Below are 20,546 nucleotides of genomic sequence, written 5' to 3' on the forward strand. Positions count from 1 at the left end.
ACCCTCCCCCGTTCATGCTGTCTCAAAAATAAATAAACGTTAAAAAAAAAAAAATATCTGGCTGATCTGTGCTCTAGGTTCCTGGGAGGGAGACTTAGCCTTTCCAAGATCAAGGACTGCCTGTTATTCCCGGTGGGCCCCCTGGACTACACATTAGTTTATGCTAAGGAGGTGACTCATGGCGGCCAGTGGGCAATTTCAGGATGGGGGGTTGGTCGTGCTGGAAAGACCAACCATGTGATTAGAGGGCTGTGGCTTTGAGCAACATAATGCCAGCCTGACCTCTGCGGACATGATGGGGCTGGAGACTGAATCACGGGTCATATGACTAAAACCAATCAATCAAGCCTACACACTGAAATCCCAGTAAAACTGCACAGCGAAGCTGGAGTGAGCCCTCTCTGGTTGGTGATGCATGTCAATAAGCTGGGAGGGTGACACCTCCTTGGGACATGTTCGGGCACCCCCCAGACCTCACCTCTGGGTCTCTTCTTTTCGCTGGTTTGTATTCCTTTATAACAAAACTGTAACAGTAAGTAGAGAAGTCTCCTGAGTTCTCTGAGTCATTCTAGCAAATTATTGAACCTGAAGGGTACTGAGAATCCCTTGAATTGTAACCATCAGGTCACAGTGAGGATGGCCCGGGAACCCTGGAACTTAGGTCGGGTGCCTGAATTGAGGACAATGCTCTTAAACTGGGAAACCGGAACTGATGCCAGCGAGTTATTTCTAGAATTGCACTGCTCCAGGCATTGAGGTCACCCAGGCAGTGGCCATGGCTGCCCTGACATACCTCAAGGGGAGACGACCCTTCCAAAGGTCCAAGAAATGACATTTTCACTTTGGTGGATGAGAAGGTAAACAGGCCAGTAAGAGAAGGTAAATGGTAACTTTTTTCTTATTTTAATATTTTTATTTATTTTTGAGAAAGAGAGAGAGAGGGAGGGAGGGAGGGAGAATGCATGCATGTCAGTGGGGAGGGGCAGAGAGAGAAGGGACAGAGGATAGGAAGCAGGCTTCATGCTCATAGCAGTGAACCTGACGCGGGTCTCAAAATCACAAACCCCGAAATCATGACCTGAGACGAAGTAGGATGCTCAACCCACTAAGCCACCCAGGTGCCCCTAAATCTAACTCTCTTGACTAACTGAAAGAGAAGAATTCTAAGAGGCGGCTGTGTGAGCCACAGGAACTGGCTAAGTCTGCAGAATTGAAAAGTCTCAAGAATCAAGAAGAGGTCTGAACGGTCAGATCACAGGTGGTTGTCTTGAGGCAAACGCGTCAGGATGCAAAACTCTATCAGGGATGTGATGGAGGAAACTGGTAATTTAGGTTGATCGCTGATTTCCTGGTTACAGAGAAGGTAAAACCCAACAGGTGCAGATTGCTTTATTTTGATGACAGAAGCCTGCAAGGTGACATTTCTTGCACATTACCCTCTAGAGAGAGCCCCTTATACAAAGACGTTCTCATTGCTAAAAGAAGGCAAAACCGGACGGTGCGTATTTCTCTAAATCTCACTTCAAATGAGAGGATCACTGGTGGCACAAAAGTGTCAGTGATTCTGCACCCCCACCTTGAAGTCGAGTGTGTGCTTCCAGGGAGAAGGGAGCACTGCCCGCCAAGCGTGTGCCTTCCCATAAAGGGCCGAGGAAGGTACGAGAAGCAAGTTTTGGGGGCGGCAGCAGTAAATCACAGAACTGCTCTCGGAACTCCGGAAACGTAAACAACGCTTTCTCCACGCTGGGGCATCCAAACCCACAAAAACACGCCCTTGCTCTTGGCTGCCTGATAAAAGATCACCTTCTCATCTGCTTGTATGAGAAGCTCGCCAGGCCCGCTCCCCTTCACTCTGCATGCGTTAAGTCCCAGACCCTTAAACGGTCAGCTGAGAGTCTGTGAAGCCTCCTCCAGGTACCCCAAGCCTCTCCCAGGGCTGCTTCCTGTGCCTCCAACGACAAACCTCATCCCTGCCACACGGCCACGTCCCTATCATCACGCAGGCCACCTGTGCACACCAGTGTCAGGGATGCAAAGACACAGTAGGCGCTCAACGAGGGCATACTTAAGTCCAACAGCAATCTGGGAAGTGGAGTCAGAAGGCTCAACAAAGACCCTTCATTATTTTAGATTCCGGAGGGGCTCCTTGTTACTGTTCCTCACAGCACAACACAGGAGAAACATCAGACTCGGTTCTTTTTTGGAAACACGTCTGAAGTCTACTTCCAAGGGAGTCTGATTTCTGTATGACAGTGCTTCAACTACAAAGCCCAGTAAAGCGGGCACAGACATCACAGGAATTTGGAAAATGGGAGAAGGCTACAGGGGGTTGGGAGACAGATGTCAATGTTAGCAGAAGGGAAAAAACCCACTAATAATTAGAAATGCCCCACAGTGCGCAGGGCTGTGGATATGCTGGAGGGTCTCAGGCAGAAGAAGCAGGAGGGGCCCTTCAAGGAGGATGTAGGAGGGAACTGGGTGGGGTAGGGGTGAGTACAGAAGGGAGAACTTGGGGGTAGAGAATGAGTGCGGGAGGGGACTCCGCGGGGCAAGGGGGAGGCTACCCAGCAAATTCCTTGTAATCATATGACTCATTAACAGCAGGGTCTGGGGAGGTCACTTTTTTCTTTCTTGGAATACCTACTGCGTCAGGCACATTACCTCAGTCAATCTCTACAACTCTCCCTGAGAGGTATTCATTATCAACCCCACTGTCTAGATGAGGAAGCAAAGAAATGAATTCAATTATGTTGGACCCAAAGCTTATCCTCTTTGTCACTGCATCAAAGCCACTGATCATCATTTAACCGTATTTCCTCGGCAAGCAACGACCCACAACATCTAACACACACATCCATCACTGAAGACTTAGCAAGTAACACCTAGGGAATATTCGCCCAAAGAATAACGCCCAAAGTGATTAAGTCCACGCATCAGGCTTCTTAGGAAAGGACCTAAAAGCCAACTTGTAGTGTCTTAGGCATCCTCTGTGACAAGCCTGTCAGGGTCTATAGACAGAGCATGGGCCGAAGGATGCCAGTCAGTGGAGACACACATGTAGCCACCTTGCTCCCGCCAACCATGTCTCAGCTTGTGGCCAATGCTTCAGGTCATTCGCTGAAAACTGTTCCACTCTCATGTCCAGCCACCATTTTCAAGCAGGTGATGTCATTATAAAGCTTACAGTGTTCACTACATACACTCCCAACCGTGAGTTTCTTGGTATAGAACAGAATTCCACATGGAGCTCTGAACTTGTAGGCCAAGCAGATGGGCTAATATCTTAAAAACCGAGAAAACGTGGAGCACCCGGGTGGCTCAGCTGGTTAAGCGTCCAACTCTTGGTTCTGGCTCGGGTCGTGATCTCTGAGTTCATGAGATTGAGCCCCACGCCGGGCTCTGTGCTGATAGCCACCTGGTGGAGCCTGCTTGGGATTCTTTCTCCCCCCCTCTCTCTGCTTCTCTCTCAAAATAAAATAAATAAAAAACGTTAAAATAGCCCCCACAAAATTCCTAATTCCAATTACTCTGCTGGGAATAAAAGCCTCTCAGGTTAGGGGGGAGACATGTGGCACTCAGCCCTGGAGAAAAGACAACCCAGAACTGGGTCTGGAAGGCAAATCCTGGCTTCTCCAGTTTGGGGCAGGTGCAAAAGGGGCTGGCCCAACTCAGAGGCAACTATCATTCATCCATCAGTCAAAAGGGTGTCCTTGTTCTTGTGGTTCGATCTCACCATTTCAGCAACGAGACTTATTTTTTTGTCCAGAACACTGGGAACAGCTTGAGGGCAATGGCTGGCTCTCAATATTTTTAGCATCCCAAGAATTAGGCTCTTAATAGTTGCCAGACACATGACGGGTAAAAGTGCACACAGAAAACCCAAGTCTAAGATAGTATGCATGGTGCTACGGGAGCGGTGTTTCTGAACTCTGGTGGGGTTGTCATCCCCACTACTCACAACAAAGCCCAACCTCTGTACAGTGTGAGGAGACCAGTCACAACACGGCCCAGTCTATCCTCCCACCCTGATGGCCCCACTTTCAGCACATTCCATATACACCAGACTGCATGCTATTTTCTAAAGGTATCACAATCCTTTTATAACCCCACGTACACCTTTGCATATGCTGTTCCTTCTTCCTGGCATGCCCCTGACCGCCCTTATGTACCAGGTAATTTCTTTTTGTGAGACCAACTTGTCGCATGTGGCCTCTCTCCTGCAACTTTCCTCGACCTCTCTCCAGCCTTTGCTTTGGGCAGTCGGCCTGTGCTTTCACAGGGTGCAGGCTCCGTCCTGACTCCACGTCCACCTCTCCTGTGATGTGGGACAACTCACCTAACCAGTCTCAGTTTCCACATCTGTCCAGTGGGAACCTTCTCACACCAAGGGATTTTTATGATGATCAAATATCAAGAGGATATGAAGTGTAAGGGGTGACACAGAGTCAGCGCTCAGTAACTGTGAGCTCTGAGAGGACCCATTTGTGATTCTGCCTCTTAATCTAGAGTCCTCCCTGCTGTACCATGTTGTCCATGTAAAGACCTTAGAAATGCAACAAAGCACACTAAAAAGAATAGATACATAATATGGATTTCTGTAGCCTATAGGCAAGTATCCCATACAAATCTCTCCAGTCAGTAATCCCACAACTTAGTCTGCTTAAGTGAGGACCCGTTAAGTTCAGATGGACCGTGTGGAGGCAGTTGCTAGAAGGTACCAAGAGCAGGAGGAGCCTCCGACCTTCTCACAATGTACGTGATGGTTTCACAAGTAAAATAATCACCCTGACACAAGTATCAGCCCTGAAAGATGGCATGCTGTCACCATCTCTGGTCGCTTAGTAGCTGGGTGATACCTCTGGCTATGGAAACATTCTACCTGCAAACTGGTAAGGGAGATTTCCATATTAAACGACTGTCCCCAAGGCAACAGAAGCACATGCCGTGGGTGACCTTGCATCACATTTTGCTATGAACTTGAGAACCGGGAATGGAAATAACATTCACTGGAAAACAACAGAGCTTTGCTTTGCGCAAGCTGGGTGTCACCACCGAGCAGGTGCCGGGCAGTATTAGTTTTTATTCCTGCAAACACCACACAGTGTTTTTCTTTCCCAAGGACGCTTGCCTACACCTTCTGTCATGGAAAATGCAACTTCTCAATAAGGCTTCATTATGTAGATCTCTTGGTTTTCCTCTTAAAGGTCCCTGGGAAGGCCAATTGAAGATTATTTCCCATCTTTGCGTGGGAAATCACATACAATCAACCGAGAACTGGAGGAGTTTTCCTTGGGGGAACACAACAAGGAGGAATGTGTCATGGCTTCTCAGTGGCCCTAGGTGAGTCCCTGGAATCCTGCACTGTACCTTGGGGTTTCCTCCACCTTCTTTGGCTGCATACAGCATCTGGAGGGCAGATTCTGCGAGCGTCTTGGTCTGGTCCAGCACAGTCATCTGCTGCTGATGGTCCAGAATCTTGGAGGCGACACCAACTGCGGCCAAGATCAGGGGCTCGAAGTAGCTTGCGAGCTGTGTCACCTTTTAAGACAAAAAAAAAACAAAAAACAAAAAACGCCACAGATACATCATGCAATCACATGTGTCTCCTTTAGGAGTCGCACTGGTGGGGAGGGGACTGGGATGATGCACAGGGAGAGACAGACGTGCTGAAATTTGCTTTTTACACAGGCTGAGACTTAATTTTTGTTTTTTTCTATTATTTAATATAATTCACTATCATGAATTACAGTCATCATGTTACACATTAGACCCTCAGACCTTATTCATCACTCAATTTTACTTTTAGAAGCACTTGCTCATTAATGAACTCTTGCTTGGATGTTACTTCCTCTGGGGAGCTCTTCATCTCATCTCTCATCAAGGCCCAAGTGTTAAGGAATTTGTTTCGTGATCCTGAGTTGGGCGTGAGCATTATACAAATCTCACAAACTGTCAAGCTTTCAAAAGAACCAAAGAGGAGCATCTTAGGAACTCAGAAGAAAGGGGGACAGGAGCGGAGCAAGGGACCAAGGACCACTGAGAAAAGAAGCCTGAGAGCAAAGGCTTTCGAGGAAGCCAATCCAACTGCTCTCTACCTGGAGCATTGTTGGCCTAACCATAGATTTGGAATAAAAGCAAAAATGATTTCACATTGCCCTAGATGTTCTGTTTGTGATTAGTCCAGTCCAGGAGAAGAAAAAAAGCCTAGCCAGATGGCTAACCACCATTTCTGCTTAGGCCTCTCCGGTAGGTAACGTCATGTTGCTTCTGTGCTCACGAGAACTCACCCACTGGGTGCCGCAGAGCCATATTTATTTATTTTTACTTACTTACTTCTTTAATTAATTTATTTTATTTTTTATTAATCTTTAATGTTTTATTTTTTTGAGAGACAGGGAGTGAGAGTGTGTGAGTGGGGAGGCAAGGGAGGGGCAGAGAAAAAGAGAGTCACAGAATCCAAAGCAGGCTCCAGGCTCCGAGCTGTCAGCACAGAGTCTGATGCAGGGCTAAAACCTACACACATGAGATCATGACCTGAGCCAAAGTCGGGACGCTCAACTGACTGGGCCACCAGACGCCCCTCACAGGCATTACTGGGAATATCCCACATGCGAGGCTTTCTACTAACAGCTCACCAAGCTTCATCTAATCCCCACAACAATCCTACCAGGTAGATACAAATGAAGAAACCAAGGCTTAGGTGGGTGGAGTAACTTGTTTGACCTCAAGTAGCTAAGACATGGAGCTGTGAAAGGAATCCCATGTCCCAGACCACAGTCCAGCTTCCCACCTTCTGCTCTACTGTTGGCTACTTCTCTTTTTTACTTCAGCTCTGCTATGGCTGTAATGTTGGATTTTAGAAGTTTATTGTTGGGGCACCTGGGTGGCTCAGTCGGTTGAGCAACTGACTTCAACTCAGGTCATGATCTCACGGTTTGTGAGTTCGAGCCCTGAGTCGGGCTCTGTGCTGACAGCTCAGAGCCTGGAGCCTGCTTCTGATTCTGGGTTTCCCTCTCTCTGCCCCTCCCCCACTCATGCTCTGTCTCTGTCTCAGAAATAAATAAACATTAAAAAAAAAAGAACTTAAAATCTCAACACCCTCCAAACTGAATAATCCAATTAAAAAATGGGCAGAAGGTACGAATAGATGTTAAAAAAAAAAAAGAAGTTTATTGTTTGCTTTTTAATGTTTATTTATTTTTGAGACAGAGAGAGACAGAGCATGAGCGGGGAAGGGGCAGAGAGAGAGGGAGACACAGAATCCGAAGCAGGCTCCAGGCTCCGAGCTGTCAGCACAGAGCCCATCGCGGGGCTTGAACTCGTCAACCGTGAGATCATGACTTGAGCCGAAGTCGGGCGCTCGACAGACTGAGCCACCCAGGCGTCCCATATTGTTTGTTTGTTTTTTTTAAAAGTTTGAGAGAGGGAGAGAGAAAGCGAGCACACACACATGTGAGTTTAAGAGGGGCAGAGAGAAAGGGAGAGAGAGAAGCCCAAGCAGGCTCCCTGATGTCAGCGTGGAGACAGACATGGGGCTTGATCTCACAAACCTGGGAGATCATGACCAAAGCCGAAATTAAGAGTCAGACGCTTTAACAACTGAGCCACCCAGGCGCCCCAGAAGTTTCTTGTTTGGTATTTGCTGCTCTGTAAGGCATTTAAAATAAAGTTCCAGAATAATACAGTAATACCCACTTGCCTAGCATCCAGAATGCCAGAGTTGAACACTTCACCGTACTTGCTTCAGATACCACCATCTATTTCCACGCGGAAAAAACACAATGGCACTGACCACACTTTTCTGTTCCACTCCTCATTGTGCATGCCAATTACTAACTGATAAGTTAGCTCCATCAAGTGTATGTGAGCTCAGACATCTAGCCAGCAATTTCCCTTAATGCTTCTTCCCATTATGTGGAGGAATAATGAGTGTGAGGAGGACAGAGGAAAGAAGGCTACTCCTGAGCTGTGCAGTCACTGGGTGAGAAATGAAGCAGGGGGCAGGGGTTCATGCAGTTGGTGGTGGCTGGGCCAAGGTGGGAGTCCAAAATATTAAAGGTCATTAGAGCTCCCAGTGAGACGGACCATCAGCCAGCAGTAAGCGTACATTTGCTCTGTTACTCTCGATTACAGTTCTCTTTAATCAGATGGTTTCAAAGCGCTTCCGCAGGGCTGCTGCTGGCCTTTGTGATGCTTTGGATGAATTTTAAAGGGGCTCCCTATCTGTGGGTCAGACATGATTGATTCCAAGGCACATGACTCGACTAGATTTTGGCCTCACTCTCTGCTTTGCCCGAACACCTTTGTGTAAGACCCAGCTTGCACAACTCCAGGTATCAGCCCTACCCATTTGCATTGGATTTCACCCTCATCCCCTAGTAGGGTACTGGGGTCACCACCAAGGTGAACCACAGTGCACTAATGGGTCATCAGGGGGCAGGACTCAGGATGGGTCCTGTATGTACTAGAGGAATCAAGGTGTTTAGTGCATCAGAATCTAACAGGTTTTCTGGATTCTATTTATTTATTATTTATTTTCATTTGTTAATTTGATTCTTTTTTTTTTTTTAATGTAAGTTTATTTATTTATTTGGAAAAGAGGGAGAGAGAGAATCCCAAGCAGGCTTCACCCTGTCAGCATAGAGCCCAATGTGGGGCATGATCTCACGAACCACGAGATCATGGCCCGAGTCGAAATCAAGAATCAGAGGCTTAACTGACTGAGCCACCCAGGAGCCTCTGTTTTTTTAATTTTAAAAGTACATTTCATCACTGTAACCGTAACATGTCAAGGGCTGCTGTGTGTGGAGGGTAATTCAATACAACTGAGCTGGTGCCCTCACGCAGGCACTATGGCTGGGTGATGGAGAGAAGGCTCCAGTTTCAGAAGCCGCTGGATCTGAATCCTGTCAGTTCCTTAAATGAGAAATCTTAGGCAATCTGCTTCCTATTACCAAACTTCTGTTTCCTCCTCTATAAAACGGGGATAATAACAGCACTAACCTCCAAATGATTGTTGGAAGGATTAAATTAGCATACATAACAGTACGCAGCACAATGCCTGCCATGGAGTAGGCGCTTGATAAATGCCACATGTCCTTATTCTTCATGTATTGTGGACAAAGGTTTTTGAAAGGATGTGCTTTTCCCTGTATTTAGGGAGCTTAGCAAAGACTCTAACACCTTCTGTTCTCGAGACATGGCAGAGGAAATATCCTTACCTGGGGTAGCACCGAAATTAAAATAACACAGAATTTTGAGTATTTGTTACATGACGTGGATTGCTTAGGCCTAGGGTGGCAGAGTGGGTTGAGCGGTGGCCCAAAGTAGATATGACCATGTCCAAATCCCTGGAACCTGTGAGTGCGATCTTACTGGGGGGAAAAAAGGTCTCTGCAGATGTATCTAAGGATCTTAAGATGAGGTCATCCTAGCTTGCTTGGGTGGGTCCTAAATCTACTAAAAAACATTCTAATAAGAGCCAGAAGAAGGGAAGACAAAGAAAAGAGCAGGAGACAATGTGACCAGAGAGGCAGACACTGGCAGGATATGGTCAAAGAACACCAAGAGTCACCAGCAGTCAGAAAAGCAACGAAGTGGGGCGCCTGGGTGGCTCAGTCAGTTAAGCGTCTGACTCTTGGTTTCGGCTCAGGGCATGATCTCATGGTTTCCTGAGTTTGAGCCTTACATTGAGCTCTGTGCTGATGGTGCACAGCCTTCTTGGGGTTCTCTCTCCCTCTCTCTCTCTCTCTCTCTCTCTGTCCCTCCCCTACTGGTGCTGTCTCAGTCTCTCTCAAAATAAATAAACTTAAAAATAAAAGGTAAAAAAAAAAAAATAACAAGAACAGTAAAGAATGGATTCTCCCCTAGAGCATCCAGAAAGAGTCTGGCCCTGCTGAGACCTTGAATTTAGACTTCTGCGAGAGATTCAACTTCTGTTGGTGTAAGTCACCCAGTTCTTAGGAATTCGTTACAGCAGCTCCAGGGAACTAAGACGCGTGGGTTCTGAGAGCTTGCGTTTATCACTCCCAAGTGAAGCTGACCCGGGAACTCCACCACGGTGTCTCAACGAAGAACTGGAACCATGTAGGTATCAACTCTCAGTCCAAGACTCTTGTGGAAGGAGGGCCGAGGCTTCCTCTGTCCAGAACTCTCTTTTGGCAAGTGAGACTGGGTTAGCCCAAGGAGCGAGAGTAAATTTGCCACTCAAGTGACACAATATGTTACCTTTCTTTTGATATCGCCCACAGACACAGGAATTAATCTTCCAGACTAACAACAATACCTGCAGGGACAAGATTTGTTGTCCTCCAAGTCTAGATAGATTCTCTTTTCTTTTTTAAAACATTTTTTTCATGTTTATTTTTGAGAGAGAGAGAGAGAGAGAGAGCACGCGCGCAAGCGCATAAGCAGGGGATGGGCAGAGAGAGAGGGAGACACAGAATCCGAGGCAGGCTCCAGGCTCTGAGCTGTCACCACAGAGCCCCATGTGGGGCTCAAAGTGGGGAATGGTGAGATCATGACCTAGGCTGAAGTTGGATGCTTAACTGACTGAGCCACCCAGGCACCCGTAGAAAAATTTTCTTACAAAGTTCTGACCGGAATCAAAAGTCACCGCTGAAGTGGAGTCTGGTGTCTGTGCCAAACTCAGTTCCCCGTGGCCGGCACCATTGAAGCAGTGGCTTCAGTCCCCCGGCTGGCAGAGCTCCGGCCTCCAGACCAGCCTCCCCTCCCGGCTCCTCCAGGCTCCTGTCCTGTGTGAAGAGGTTCACACAGGTGGACAAGCCCTCTTCTCATTATAAAGGAACTCAGCTGAGAAATGAAATTTGCCACATTTGAAAGCGTAGAGGGACCCTGGTCATTTTTAAATCTCAAAAACCTGCCCTTAGAACCAGCAGGAAGCTAAGTAGCCCTTCCCCTGTTTCATGATGTGAAAAAGCAACAATATTGATTTTCTAAAATCAATACCTGCTGAAAAGATTTTGGCTACCGAGTTCTCTTGATAGGCACAACGGTACTGACGGTCACACTGATAAACGCTCGGGAACCCTGGAGGCGGTTCCAAATCCAATTTTTGCCCTCTCTCTGCTGAGGAGGCCCTCTCTCTGTCCAGCAGGCTGCTGGACAAGGCACCTACCCTTCAAAGATTTGCAAAATGAGTCCCAAACAGGCAAAATATCATTCAGCCTTTAGACAACGTGGGTATGAGCTCTCAGTTGAAGGGCTCCTTTGGACTGGCTGTCCAGCGAGGCCTGGCTGTTCAAGATGAAGTTTGCAAGGTTGCTTTGCTCCCCCATGTGTGAAAACAGGCACTCTATTAGAAGCCATGGGAGAACAATGTACCCCCATACACATGAGAATGAGGCCAGCCAGCCAGGGACAAATGGTGGCAGAGAGCAGACTAGGGACATCAACTTTAGTCTCTGACTTATCCAGGGGAGGTCAAGCACAACATGGGAATGTCATGTCTTGTTGGCTGGCAAGTCTGACCATAACCAGAAAGACTTCACTCCAGTTTCCGTCTGGATTCTAGTGGAAAACAGACCCCAGAACGGTCAGTGATCAATGACTGCCCCACACCCATCTCTCACGCACACCCCCAGCAGGGTCCATTACCTTGTGTCCTAGCTGCGCTGCTTCCCCCCGAGCTGCTGTGGCAATGGGATCGATGAGGTGCCCGATTTCCTGGACCACTGAAGTCAGCTGCTCTTGTAGGGCCTGATAAGGAGAGAGGGCTGTCAAATTCCCCCTAAGACAGTTTACCACGTAGCCACACGGATTTATAAAGGCCCGTATGAAAGACATGGGAGGCCACGAGAAACGGCTATCAAAATATCCACTCTATCTGTAGTGGATAAAAGCTCACTTGGGTGAGCCACACAGCCACCAGTCCACCCTGCCCTGCCCGGGGACCCTCAGCTCCCCTGGGCCACAGCCGCCCACGCTTCTATCCAGGGATGACCCGAGGCAGGCCCCAAGGATACTTTTTCTACCGGCTCTTCCTCACTCACACCAACCACAGTGTTGAGTGCTGTTGCCAGTATCTTTACTTTGGGTTATGCAGCACAATTACTGGAAATAAAAAACGTTTCCCTTCCAGGAAGGAAGACAATTTTATCCAAATGGGGAGAGCTACTGCCGGAGCCTCGGGGAAACCTCCAGGTGGCTGAGTCCTCAAAACTAGGAACTCCTTAAGGAAGGGGCACGGGGCAAGAAGGGTGATGTGAAAATGACATCAGCTCTCAGAAAGCAGGACCACTTCCTAGACAGGACACGGTGAAAATGCCAGATGACTAAACTGCTGAGCTCAGCTCAGGCTCTCAGGGCATTGCTTTTTGGTGATGTGGATGCCAGTGTTAAAAATGGCTTTTGAGAGAAGAATTGGACTCATGCTGTCAAGAGATGGGGCAAAGTATCTGGATGATGAGGCCACATGACGGAGACGGGGAATTCCAAGCTGGTCACTGGAACTAGTGGCAGGAAAGGTCAGATTTGTAGGATTCTTCCTAGGAGCTTCGCTTGGTAAGACTCAGCATTAATATATCAGGACACTGGATATCTTAGGTCAGCACATGCCGGCATGGAATAGGGTACTTCCTGGCAAAGTGACGATGTCCTGCTTGTTGGAAAAGAAAGTCTGGCCCAGGCAGCTTCCCCTCTGAACAATGCTGCATGCTGTCTGGGGCCTTTGAGCAGGGGTTACTCAATGAGAAGAACAGTGTAGTATGCTAAAGTGAAAAGAGAATCCTGGAGGGAAAAATGGAAAAACAGGGGCAGACGTGCAAAGAAACCTTCAAACTTCCAAGGGTCTTATGTAGCTCGTTATCATCTTTCTGCTCATAATGTGATTATAGTCAAGAATGCAAGAACATTCCAGCAATGTTATCTTATTACGGATGGCTTCTTAAAATAAACATGATATAAGTATGGAGCACATATAGTTCAAAGGGAGGGATTTTCTTCCTAGGGAGGAAGTGAAGACAGAGGACAAGCTTTGGGACGGGTGGTCAAAGGCAGGGTGAGGGTGGGGGTTCCAAGGTGCTGGTCATCTTTGATACTTGATCTCGGTGCTAAGGGCTATACTCAGTTGGTGATAATTCATTAAGCCACACACTTATGATGTGCACACTTTTCTGTATGCATATCCCCCCTTTAAGTAACAGGTTGACAGTAATTCTAACATTCTGCACAGGGTAAGAATATTTCTTCTTTCTTTTCTTGGCATTGAGGGAGGAGGGTAAAGCTAAGTATAATCGACAGCTCTAGTAAAAAAATGAGCAAGACCAACTCTGGGCCCACTACTTAGAGACAGCAGGCAAAGTTCATTGTTGATGAATTTGGTGGCAGTGAGGGACACATCAGTAAACAGACCATCCATATTTTACTAAGCACCTCCTGAGTGTTGGCAGTTTTGACACAGAGGGAAGGAAGTATAAAGCAAGGGTCTTTGAGCAGGTTAAGGGGAAAAAAAAAATCACAGAAGCCAAGTAGGAAAATACTATTCTCAACTTTGGAAAAATTGGCAAAAGCAGGCCAAATGGCTCTATGAACACCAGAGAAGGGAAGGAAAAATAAGATAAAAACCGAGAGGGAGGCAAATCATAAGAGATTTATCTCTTAAATACAGAGACAAACAGGGTTGCTGTAGGGGAGGCAGGTGGGGGGTGGGTTAAATGGGTGATGGGCATTAAGAAGGACACTTGTTGGGATGAGCACTGGGTGCCCTAGGTAAGACATCAATCACTGGGTTCTGATTTTTTTTTTTTTAATATGAAATTTACTGTCAAGTTGGTTTCCATACAACACTCAGTGCTCATCCCAACAGGTGTCCTCAATGCTCATCACCCACTTTCCCCACCCTCCCACCCCCATCAACCCTCAGTTTATTCTCAGTTTTTAAGAGTCTCTTATGGTTTGGCTCCCTCCCTCTCTAACTTTTTTTTTTCCTTCCCCTCCCCCATGATCTTCTGTTAAGTTTCTCAGGATCCACATAGGAATGAAAACATATGGTATCTGTCTTTCTCTGTACGACTTCTTTCACTTAGCCTAACACTCTCCATTTCCATCCACGTTGCTACAAAAGGCCATATTTCATCCCTTCTCATTGCCATTCCATTGTATATATAAACCACAATTTCTTTATCCATTCATCAGTTAATATATCATCAGTTGGTGGATATTTAGGCTCTTTCCATAATTTGGCTATTGTTGAAAGCGCTACTATAAACATTGGGGTACAAGTGCCCCTGTGCATCAGCACTCCTGTATCCCTTGGATAAATTCCTAGCAGTGCTATTGCTGGGTCATAGGGTAGATCCATTTTTAATTTTTTGAGAAACCTCCACACTGTTTTCCAGAGCAGCTGCACCAGTTTGCATTCCCACCAACAGTGCAAGAGGGTTCCCGTTTCTCCAAATCCTCGTCAGCATCTATAGTCTCCTGATTTGTTCATCTTGGCCACTCTGACTGGAGTGAGGTGGTATCTCAGTGTGGTTTTGATTTGTATTTCCCTGATGAGGAGTGATGTTGAGCATCTTTTCATGTGCCTGTTGGCCATCTGGATGTCTTCTTTAGAGAAGTGTCTATTTATGTTTTCTGCCTATTTCTTCACTGGATTATTTGTTTTTCGGGTGTGGAGTTTGGTGAGTTCTTTATAGATTTTGGATAATAGCCCTTTGTCTGATATGTCATTTGCAAATATCTTTTCCCTATCTGTTGGTTGCCCTTTAGTTTTGGTGATTGTTTCTTTGCAGTGCAGAAGCTTTTTATCTTCATGAGGTCCCAATAGTTCACTTCTGCTTTTAATTCCCTTGCCTTTAGAGATGTGTCAAGTAAGAAATTGCTGCGGTTGAGGTCAGAGAGGTTTTTTCCTGCTTTCTCCTCTAGTGTTTTGATGGTTTCCTGTCTCACATTCAGGTCCTTCATCCATTTTGAGTTTATTTTTGTGAACGGTATAAGAAAGTGGTCTAGTTTCATTCTTCTGCATGTTGATAATCCAGTTCTCCCAGCACCATTTGTTAAAGAGACTGTCTTCTTTCCAATGGATATCCTTTCCTGCTTTGTCAAAGATTAGTTGGCCATACTTTTGTGGGTCCAATTCTGGAGTCTCTATTCTATTCCATTAGTCTGTGTGTCTGTTTTTGTGCCAATACCATGCTGTCTTGATGATGACAGCTTTGTAGTAGAGGCTAAAGTCTGGGATTGTGAGGCCTCCTGCTTTGGTCTTCTTCTTCAATATTACTTTGGTTATTCGGGCCTTTTGTGGTTCCATACAAATTTTAGGATTGCTTGTTCTAGCTTTGAGAAGAATGCTGGTGCAATTTTGACTGGGATTGCATTGAATGCATAGATAGCTTTGGGTAGTATTGACATTTTAACAATATTTATTCTTCCAATCCATGAGCACGGAATGTTTTTCCATTTCTTTGTATCTTCTTCAATTTCCTTCATAAGCTTTCTATAGTTTTCAGCATACAGATCTTTTACATCTTTGGTTAGGTTTATTCCTAGGTATTTTATGATTCTTGGTCCAATTGTGAATGGGATCAGTTTCTTTGTCTTTCTGTTGCTTCATTATTAGTGTATAAGAATGCAACTGATTTCTGTACATTGATTTTGTATCTTGAAACTTTGCTGAATTCATGTATCAGGTCTAGCAGACTTTTGGTGGAGTCTATCGGATTTTCCATGTATAATATCATGTCATCTGCAAAAAGTGAAAGCTTGACTTCACCTTTGCCAATTTTGATGCTTTGATTTCCTTTTGTTGTCTGACTGCTGATGCCAGCACTTCCAACACTATGTTAAACAACAGCGGTGAGAGTGGACATCCCTGTCATGTTCCTGATCTCAGGGGGAAAGCTCAGTTTTTCCCCATTGAGGATGATACTAGCTGTGGGCTTTTCATAAATGGCTTTTATGATCTTTAAGTATGTTCCTTCTATCCCGACTTTCTCAAGGGTTTTTATTAAGAAAGGATGCTGAATTTTGTCAAATGCTTTTTCTGCACTGACAGGATCATATGGCTCTTATCTTTTCTTTTATTAATGTGATGCATCACACTAATTGATTTGCAAATGCTGAACCAGCCCTGCAGCCCAGGAATGAATCCCACTTGATCATGGTGAATAATTCTTTTTATATGCTGTCGAATTTGATTTGCTAGTATCTTGTTGAGAATTTTTGCATCCATATTCATCAGGGATATTGGCCTATAGTTCTCTTTTTTTGCCAGGTCTCTGTCTGGCTTAGGAATCAAAGTAATGTTGGCTTCATAGAATGAGTCTGGAAGTTTTCCTTCCCTTTCTACTTTTTGGAACACCTTGAGAAGGATAGGTATTATCTCTGCTTTCAACGTCTGGTAGAACTCCCCTGGGAAGCCATCTGGTCCTGGACTCTTATTTGCTGGGGATTTTTGATAAGTGATTCAGTTTCTTTGCTTGTTATGAATCTGTTCAAGTTTTCTATTTCTTCCTGTTTGAGTTTGGGAGTGTGTGGGTGTTTAGGAATTTGTCCATTTCTTCCAGGTTGTCCAGTTTCTTGGCATATAATTTTTAATAGTATTCCCTGATAATTGCTTGTATTTCTGAGGGATTGGTTGTAATAATTCCATTTTCATTCATGATTTTTTCTATTCGGGTCATCTCCCTTTTCTTTTTGAGAAGCCTGGCTAAAGGTTTATCAGTTTTGTTTATTTTTTCAAAAAACCAACTCTTGGTTTCATTGATATGCTCTACTGTTTTTTTAGATTCTATAGTGTTTACTTCTGCTCTGATCTTTATTATTTCTCTTCTTCTGCTGGGTTTGGGGTGTCTTTGCCATTCTGCTTCTATTTCCTTTAGGTGTGCTGTTAGATTTTGTATTTGGGATTTTTCTTGTTTCTTGAGATAGGCCTGGATTGCAATGTATTTTCCTCTCAGGACTGCCTTTGCTGCATCCGAAGAGTTTGGACTGTTGTATTTTCATTTTCATTTGTTTCCATATATTTTTAAATTTCTTCTCTAATTGCCTGGTTGACCCATTCATTCTATAGTAGGGTGTTCTTTGACCTCCATACTTTTGAAGATTTTCTAGACTTTTTCCTGTGGTTGATTTCAAGCTTCATAGCATTGTGGTCCGAAAGTATGCATGGTATGATCTCAATTTTTGTATACTTATGAAGGGCTGTTTTGTGACCCAGTATGTGATCTATCTTGGAGAATGTTCCATGTGCACTCGAGAAGAAAGTACCTTCTGTTGCTTTGGGATGCAGAGCTCTAAATATATCTGTCAAGTCCATCTGAACCAATGTATCATTCAGGGCCCTTGTTTCTTTATTGATCCTGTGTCTAGATGATCTATCCATTGTTGTAAGTAGGGTATTAAAGTCCCCTGCAATTACCACATTCTTATCAATAAGCTTGTTTATGTTTGTGATTGTTTTATATATTTGGGGGCTCCCGTATTCGGCACATAGACATTTATAATTGTTAGCTCTTCCTGATGGAGAGACCCTATAATTATGATATAATGCCCTTCTTCATCTCTTGTAACAGACTTTAATTTAAAGTTTAGTTTGTCTGATAGAAGTATGGCTACTCCAGCTTTCTTTTGACTTTCAGTAGCATGATAGATGGTTCTCCATTCCCTCACTTTCAATCTCAAGGTGTCCTCTGGTCTAAAATGAGTCTCTTGTAGACAGCAAATACATGGGTCTTGTTTTTTTAATCCATTCTGATACCCTATGTCTTTTGGTTGGAGCATTTAGTCCATTTACACTCAGTGTTATTATAGAAAGATAGGCGTTTAGAGTCACTTGATGTCTGTAGGTTTCATGCTCATAGTGATGTCTCTGGTACTTTGTGGTCCTTGCAACATTTCACTCACAGAATTCCCCCTTAGGATCTCTTGTAGGGCTGGTTTAGTGTGATGAATTCCTTCAGTTTTTGTTTGTTTGGGAAAGCCTTCATCTCTCCTTCTATTCTGAATGACAGACTTGCTGGATAAAGGATTCTTGCCTGCATATTTTTTTTTGTTCATCACATTGAAGATTTCCTGCCATTTCTTTCTGGCCTTCCAAGTTACAGGAGGCAGGTCTGCTACTATTCTTACGTGTCTACCTTTGTAAGTTAGAGCCTGTTTATCCCTAGCTGCATTCAGAATTTTCTCTTAATCCTTGTATTTTGCCAGTTTCACGATGATGTGTAGTGCAGAAGATCGATTCAAGTTATGTCTGAAGGGAGTTCTCTGTGCCTCTTGGATTTCAATGCCTTTTTCCCTCCCCAAATCAGGGAAGTTCTCAGCTATGATTTGTTCAAGTACACCTTCAACCCCTTTCTCTCTCTCTTCCTCTTCTGGAATTCCTATGATACAGATATTGTTCCATTTGATTGCATCAGTTAGTTCTCTAATTCTCCCCTCATACTCCTTTTTTATGTCTCTTTTTCTCAGCCTCCTCTTTTTCCATCATTTTATCTTCTAATTCACCTATTCTCTCCTCTGCCTCTTCAATCCGTGCTATGGCCACCTTCATTTTATTTTGTCCCTCATTTATAGCATTTTTTAGCTCCTCATGACTATTTCTTAGTTCCTTGATCTCTGTAGCAATAGATTCTCTGCTGTCCTCTATGCTTGTTTCAAGCCCAGCAATCAATCACCGGGTTCTATTCCCGAAGCCAAGACTACACTGTATGTTAACTAACTTGAATTTAAATTAAAAAAAAAATTGCAGGCATAAAGGAAATAATAGAAATGAGCACAAAAGCTATACACACACAAAAAAGGCAGAAGGATCCCAACAATGGGATAATGGGTAACTGAGGGCAGAATCCTCGATCTCTAAAAGGACCACATGTGTAGAGTTTAATGCTAAATATGCCTGGTAGTTAAGAAGTACATTGATAACACAGGACAGGGAAACATCCAAATTTACCTACTTTGGCCTGCTCTACTGATGCGTTAAACCCAATATTGTCACCTCACCTTACTGATATACTCTTATCCAACATTAATCATTTTCCCCCAAATTTCAGCCGTATTTGTAATTTCCACTCCAGCAGTACATGTGTTCCTTCACCAAACCATCCAAAAACTTCCTAGGTTCGTTCCAGGGGAAGGTGCTTCAGTGATGAAATGCCAGCATCAAAAATGCGTTTGGTCCCACTCCCCATCCCCAGAGGCCTCGGATCCAGCCACAGAGCCCCGGCCTACCTCCACGGAGATGTCATCCCTTGTGGCCAAGCTCTGGCTGACAGCTGCCAGCGAGGCCTGCTCAATGTCACGGATGCACCGGTTGATGCCATCGATGGAGTAGTCACACTCTCTCTGTCCAGGAGCCTTGTCCCTAGAAGAGACAGGGCAAGTCCAATAGTTCCTTGGGGTTCAAGTCCCACAACTTGCAGCAACACTGCTGGGGCAGGAGCCCTGTCTACCTTCTACCACATTTGATTGCTTTATTTAAGGAGTGAATCCTCAGGGCACCTGGGTGGCTCAGTCAGTTAAGCGTTGACTTCGGCTCAGGTCATGATCTCTCGGTATGTGAGTTCAAGCCCCACGTCGGGCTCTGTGCTGACAGCTAGGAGCCTGGAGCCTGCCTCAGAGTCTCTGTCTTCCTCTCTCTACCCCTCCCGTACTCAAGCCCTGTCTGTCTCTCAAAAATAAACATTAAAAATTAAAAAAAAAAAAGGAGTGAATCCTTGACTCTTGCTTGGGAAGGCCTCTCTGCATAGCCCATGCATTTCTTAATTTAACACTTGTGCTAACTCTGTTTCTAGTGAGAAGGATAGGATGCTGTTCTTCATTTCAGGCTGGTGACAGACAACTGCTAATCCAACAATTTGGACTTCACTGGCTTACGTGAATATTTATAAATTAATACTATAAATAATATTATAAATAAAAACCTTTGTATTATAAAAAGGTCAGTGTGATTTCCACTGTAAACATACTATACTCTCTATGTTGTATACTATTTACAAAGTCCTGTGGTAGGAGTTCAAATATTTAGTGGATTGTACTTTGTGAGGCATTAAGAGAACCATGGTGCTGAATTTCAAAAGCAATCGAAAAACAAAGTATAACCAAAGGAAAAGGATGCATTCCATGCTATGGGGTATGTGGCCAACTTAGAGATGTTATATTGACTCTGGGGATTTTTCAGGTTCATTCTATTGTCAAGGAGTTCAGAGATGTCCAGAGTTACTGTGGGACCTGGAATATTCTTTTTGCCTCTTTAGCCAAATAAGGTAACCTCAAATCCTGCTAAATACATAGTGGTGTTTTCTGCCTAAGCTCCTAGGTATAGACAATGTAGTACAATGGCTAGCCCTGGGACTAGAACCATCAGGCCTGGGGGTGACTGTGAAAATACTCCCTAAGTCCTTTTTGCCTGAATTCTCTCATCAGTAAAATGTGGACAATGGCAGTGTTTACCTTTCAAGGTTATGATGATGAAATACGGTAATACAGGTAAAATGTTCAGAACAAGGTTATGATGATGAAATACGGTAATACAGGTAAAATGTTCAGATCTGACATACAATAAGTGTTTAAGTTAGCTATTGTGCCCA

General features: G+C 44.8%; 1 protein-coding gene across 13 annotated transcripts in view; it reads right to left on the minus strand.

Moving 5' to 3' along the window:
* TLN2 (talin 2) overlaps positions 1–20,546 on the minus strand; it is a 442,548-nt gene that overhangs the window by 72,527 nt on the left and 349,475 nt on the right. For all 13 annotated transcript variants that reach the window (XM_019832311.3, XM_019832310.3, XM_011282911.3 and 10 more), the window contains 3 exons: positions 19,189–19,321; positions 11,617–11,718; positions 5,368–5,538 (listed from right to left, as the gene is read on the minus strand). In XM_019832311.3, the coding sequence (XP_019687870.3) occupies positions 5,368–5,538; positions 11,617–11,718; positions 19,189–19,321 (406 nt within the window). The remainder of the gene's footprint in view (positions 1–5,367; positions 5,539–11,616; positions 11,719–19,188; positions 19,322–20,546) is intronic.

Source organism: Felis catus, chromosome B3 (assembly GCF_018350175.1).
Source record: "Felis catus isolate Fca126 chromosome B3, F.catus_Fca126_mat1.0, whole genome shotgun sequence".
NCBI lineage: Eukaryota > Metazoa > Chordata > Mammalia > Carnivora > Felidae > Felis > Felis catus.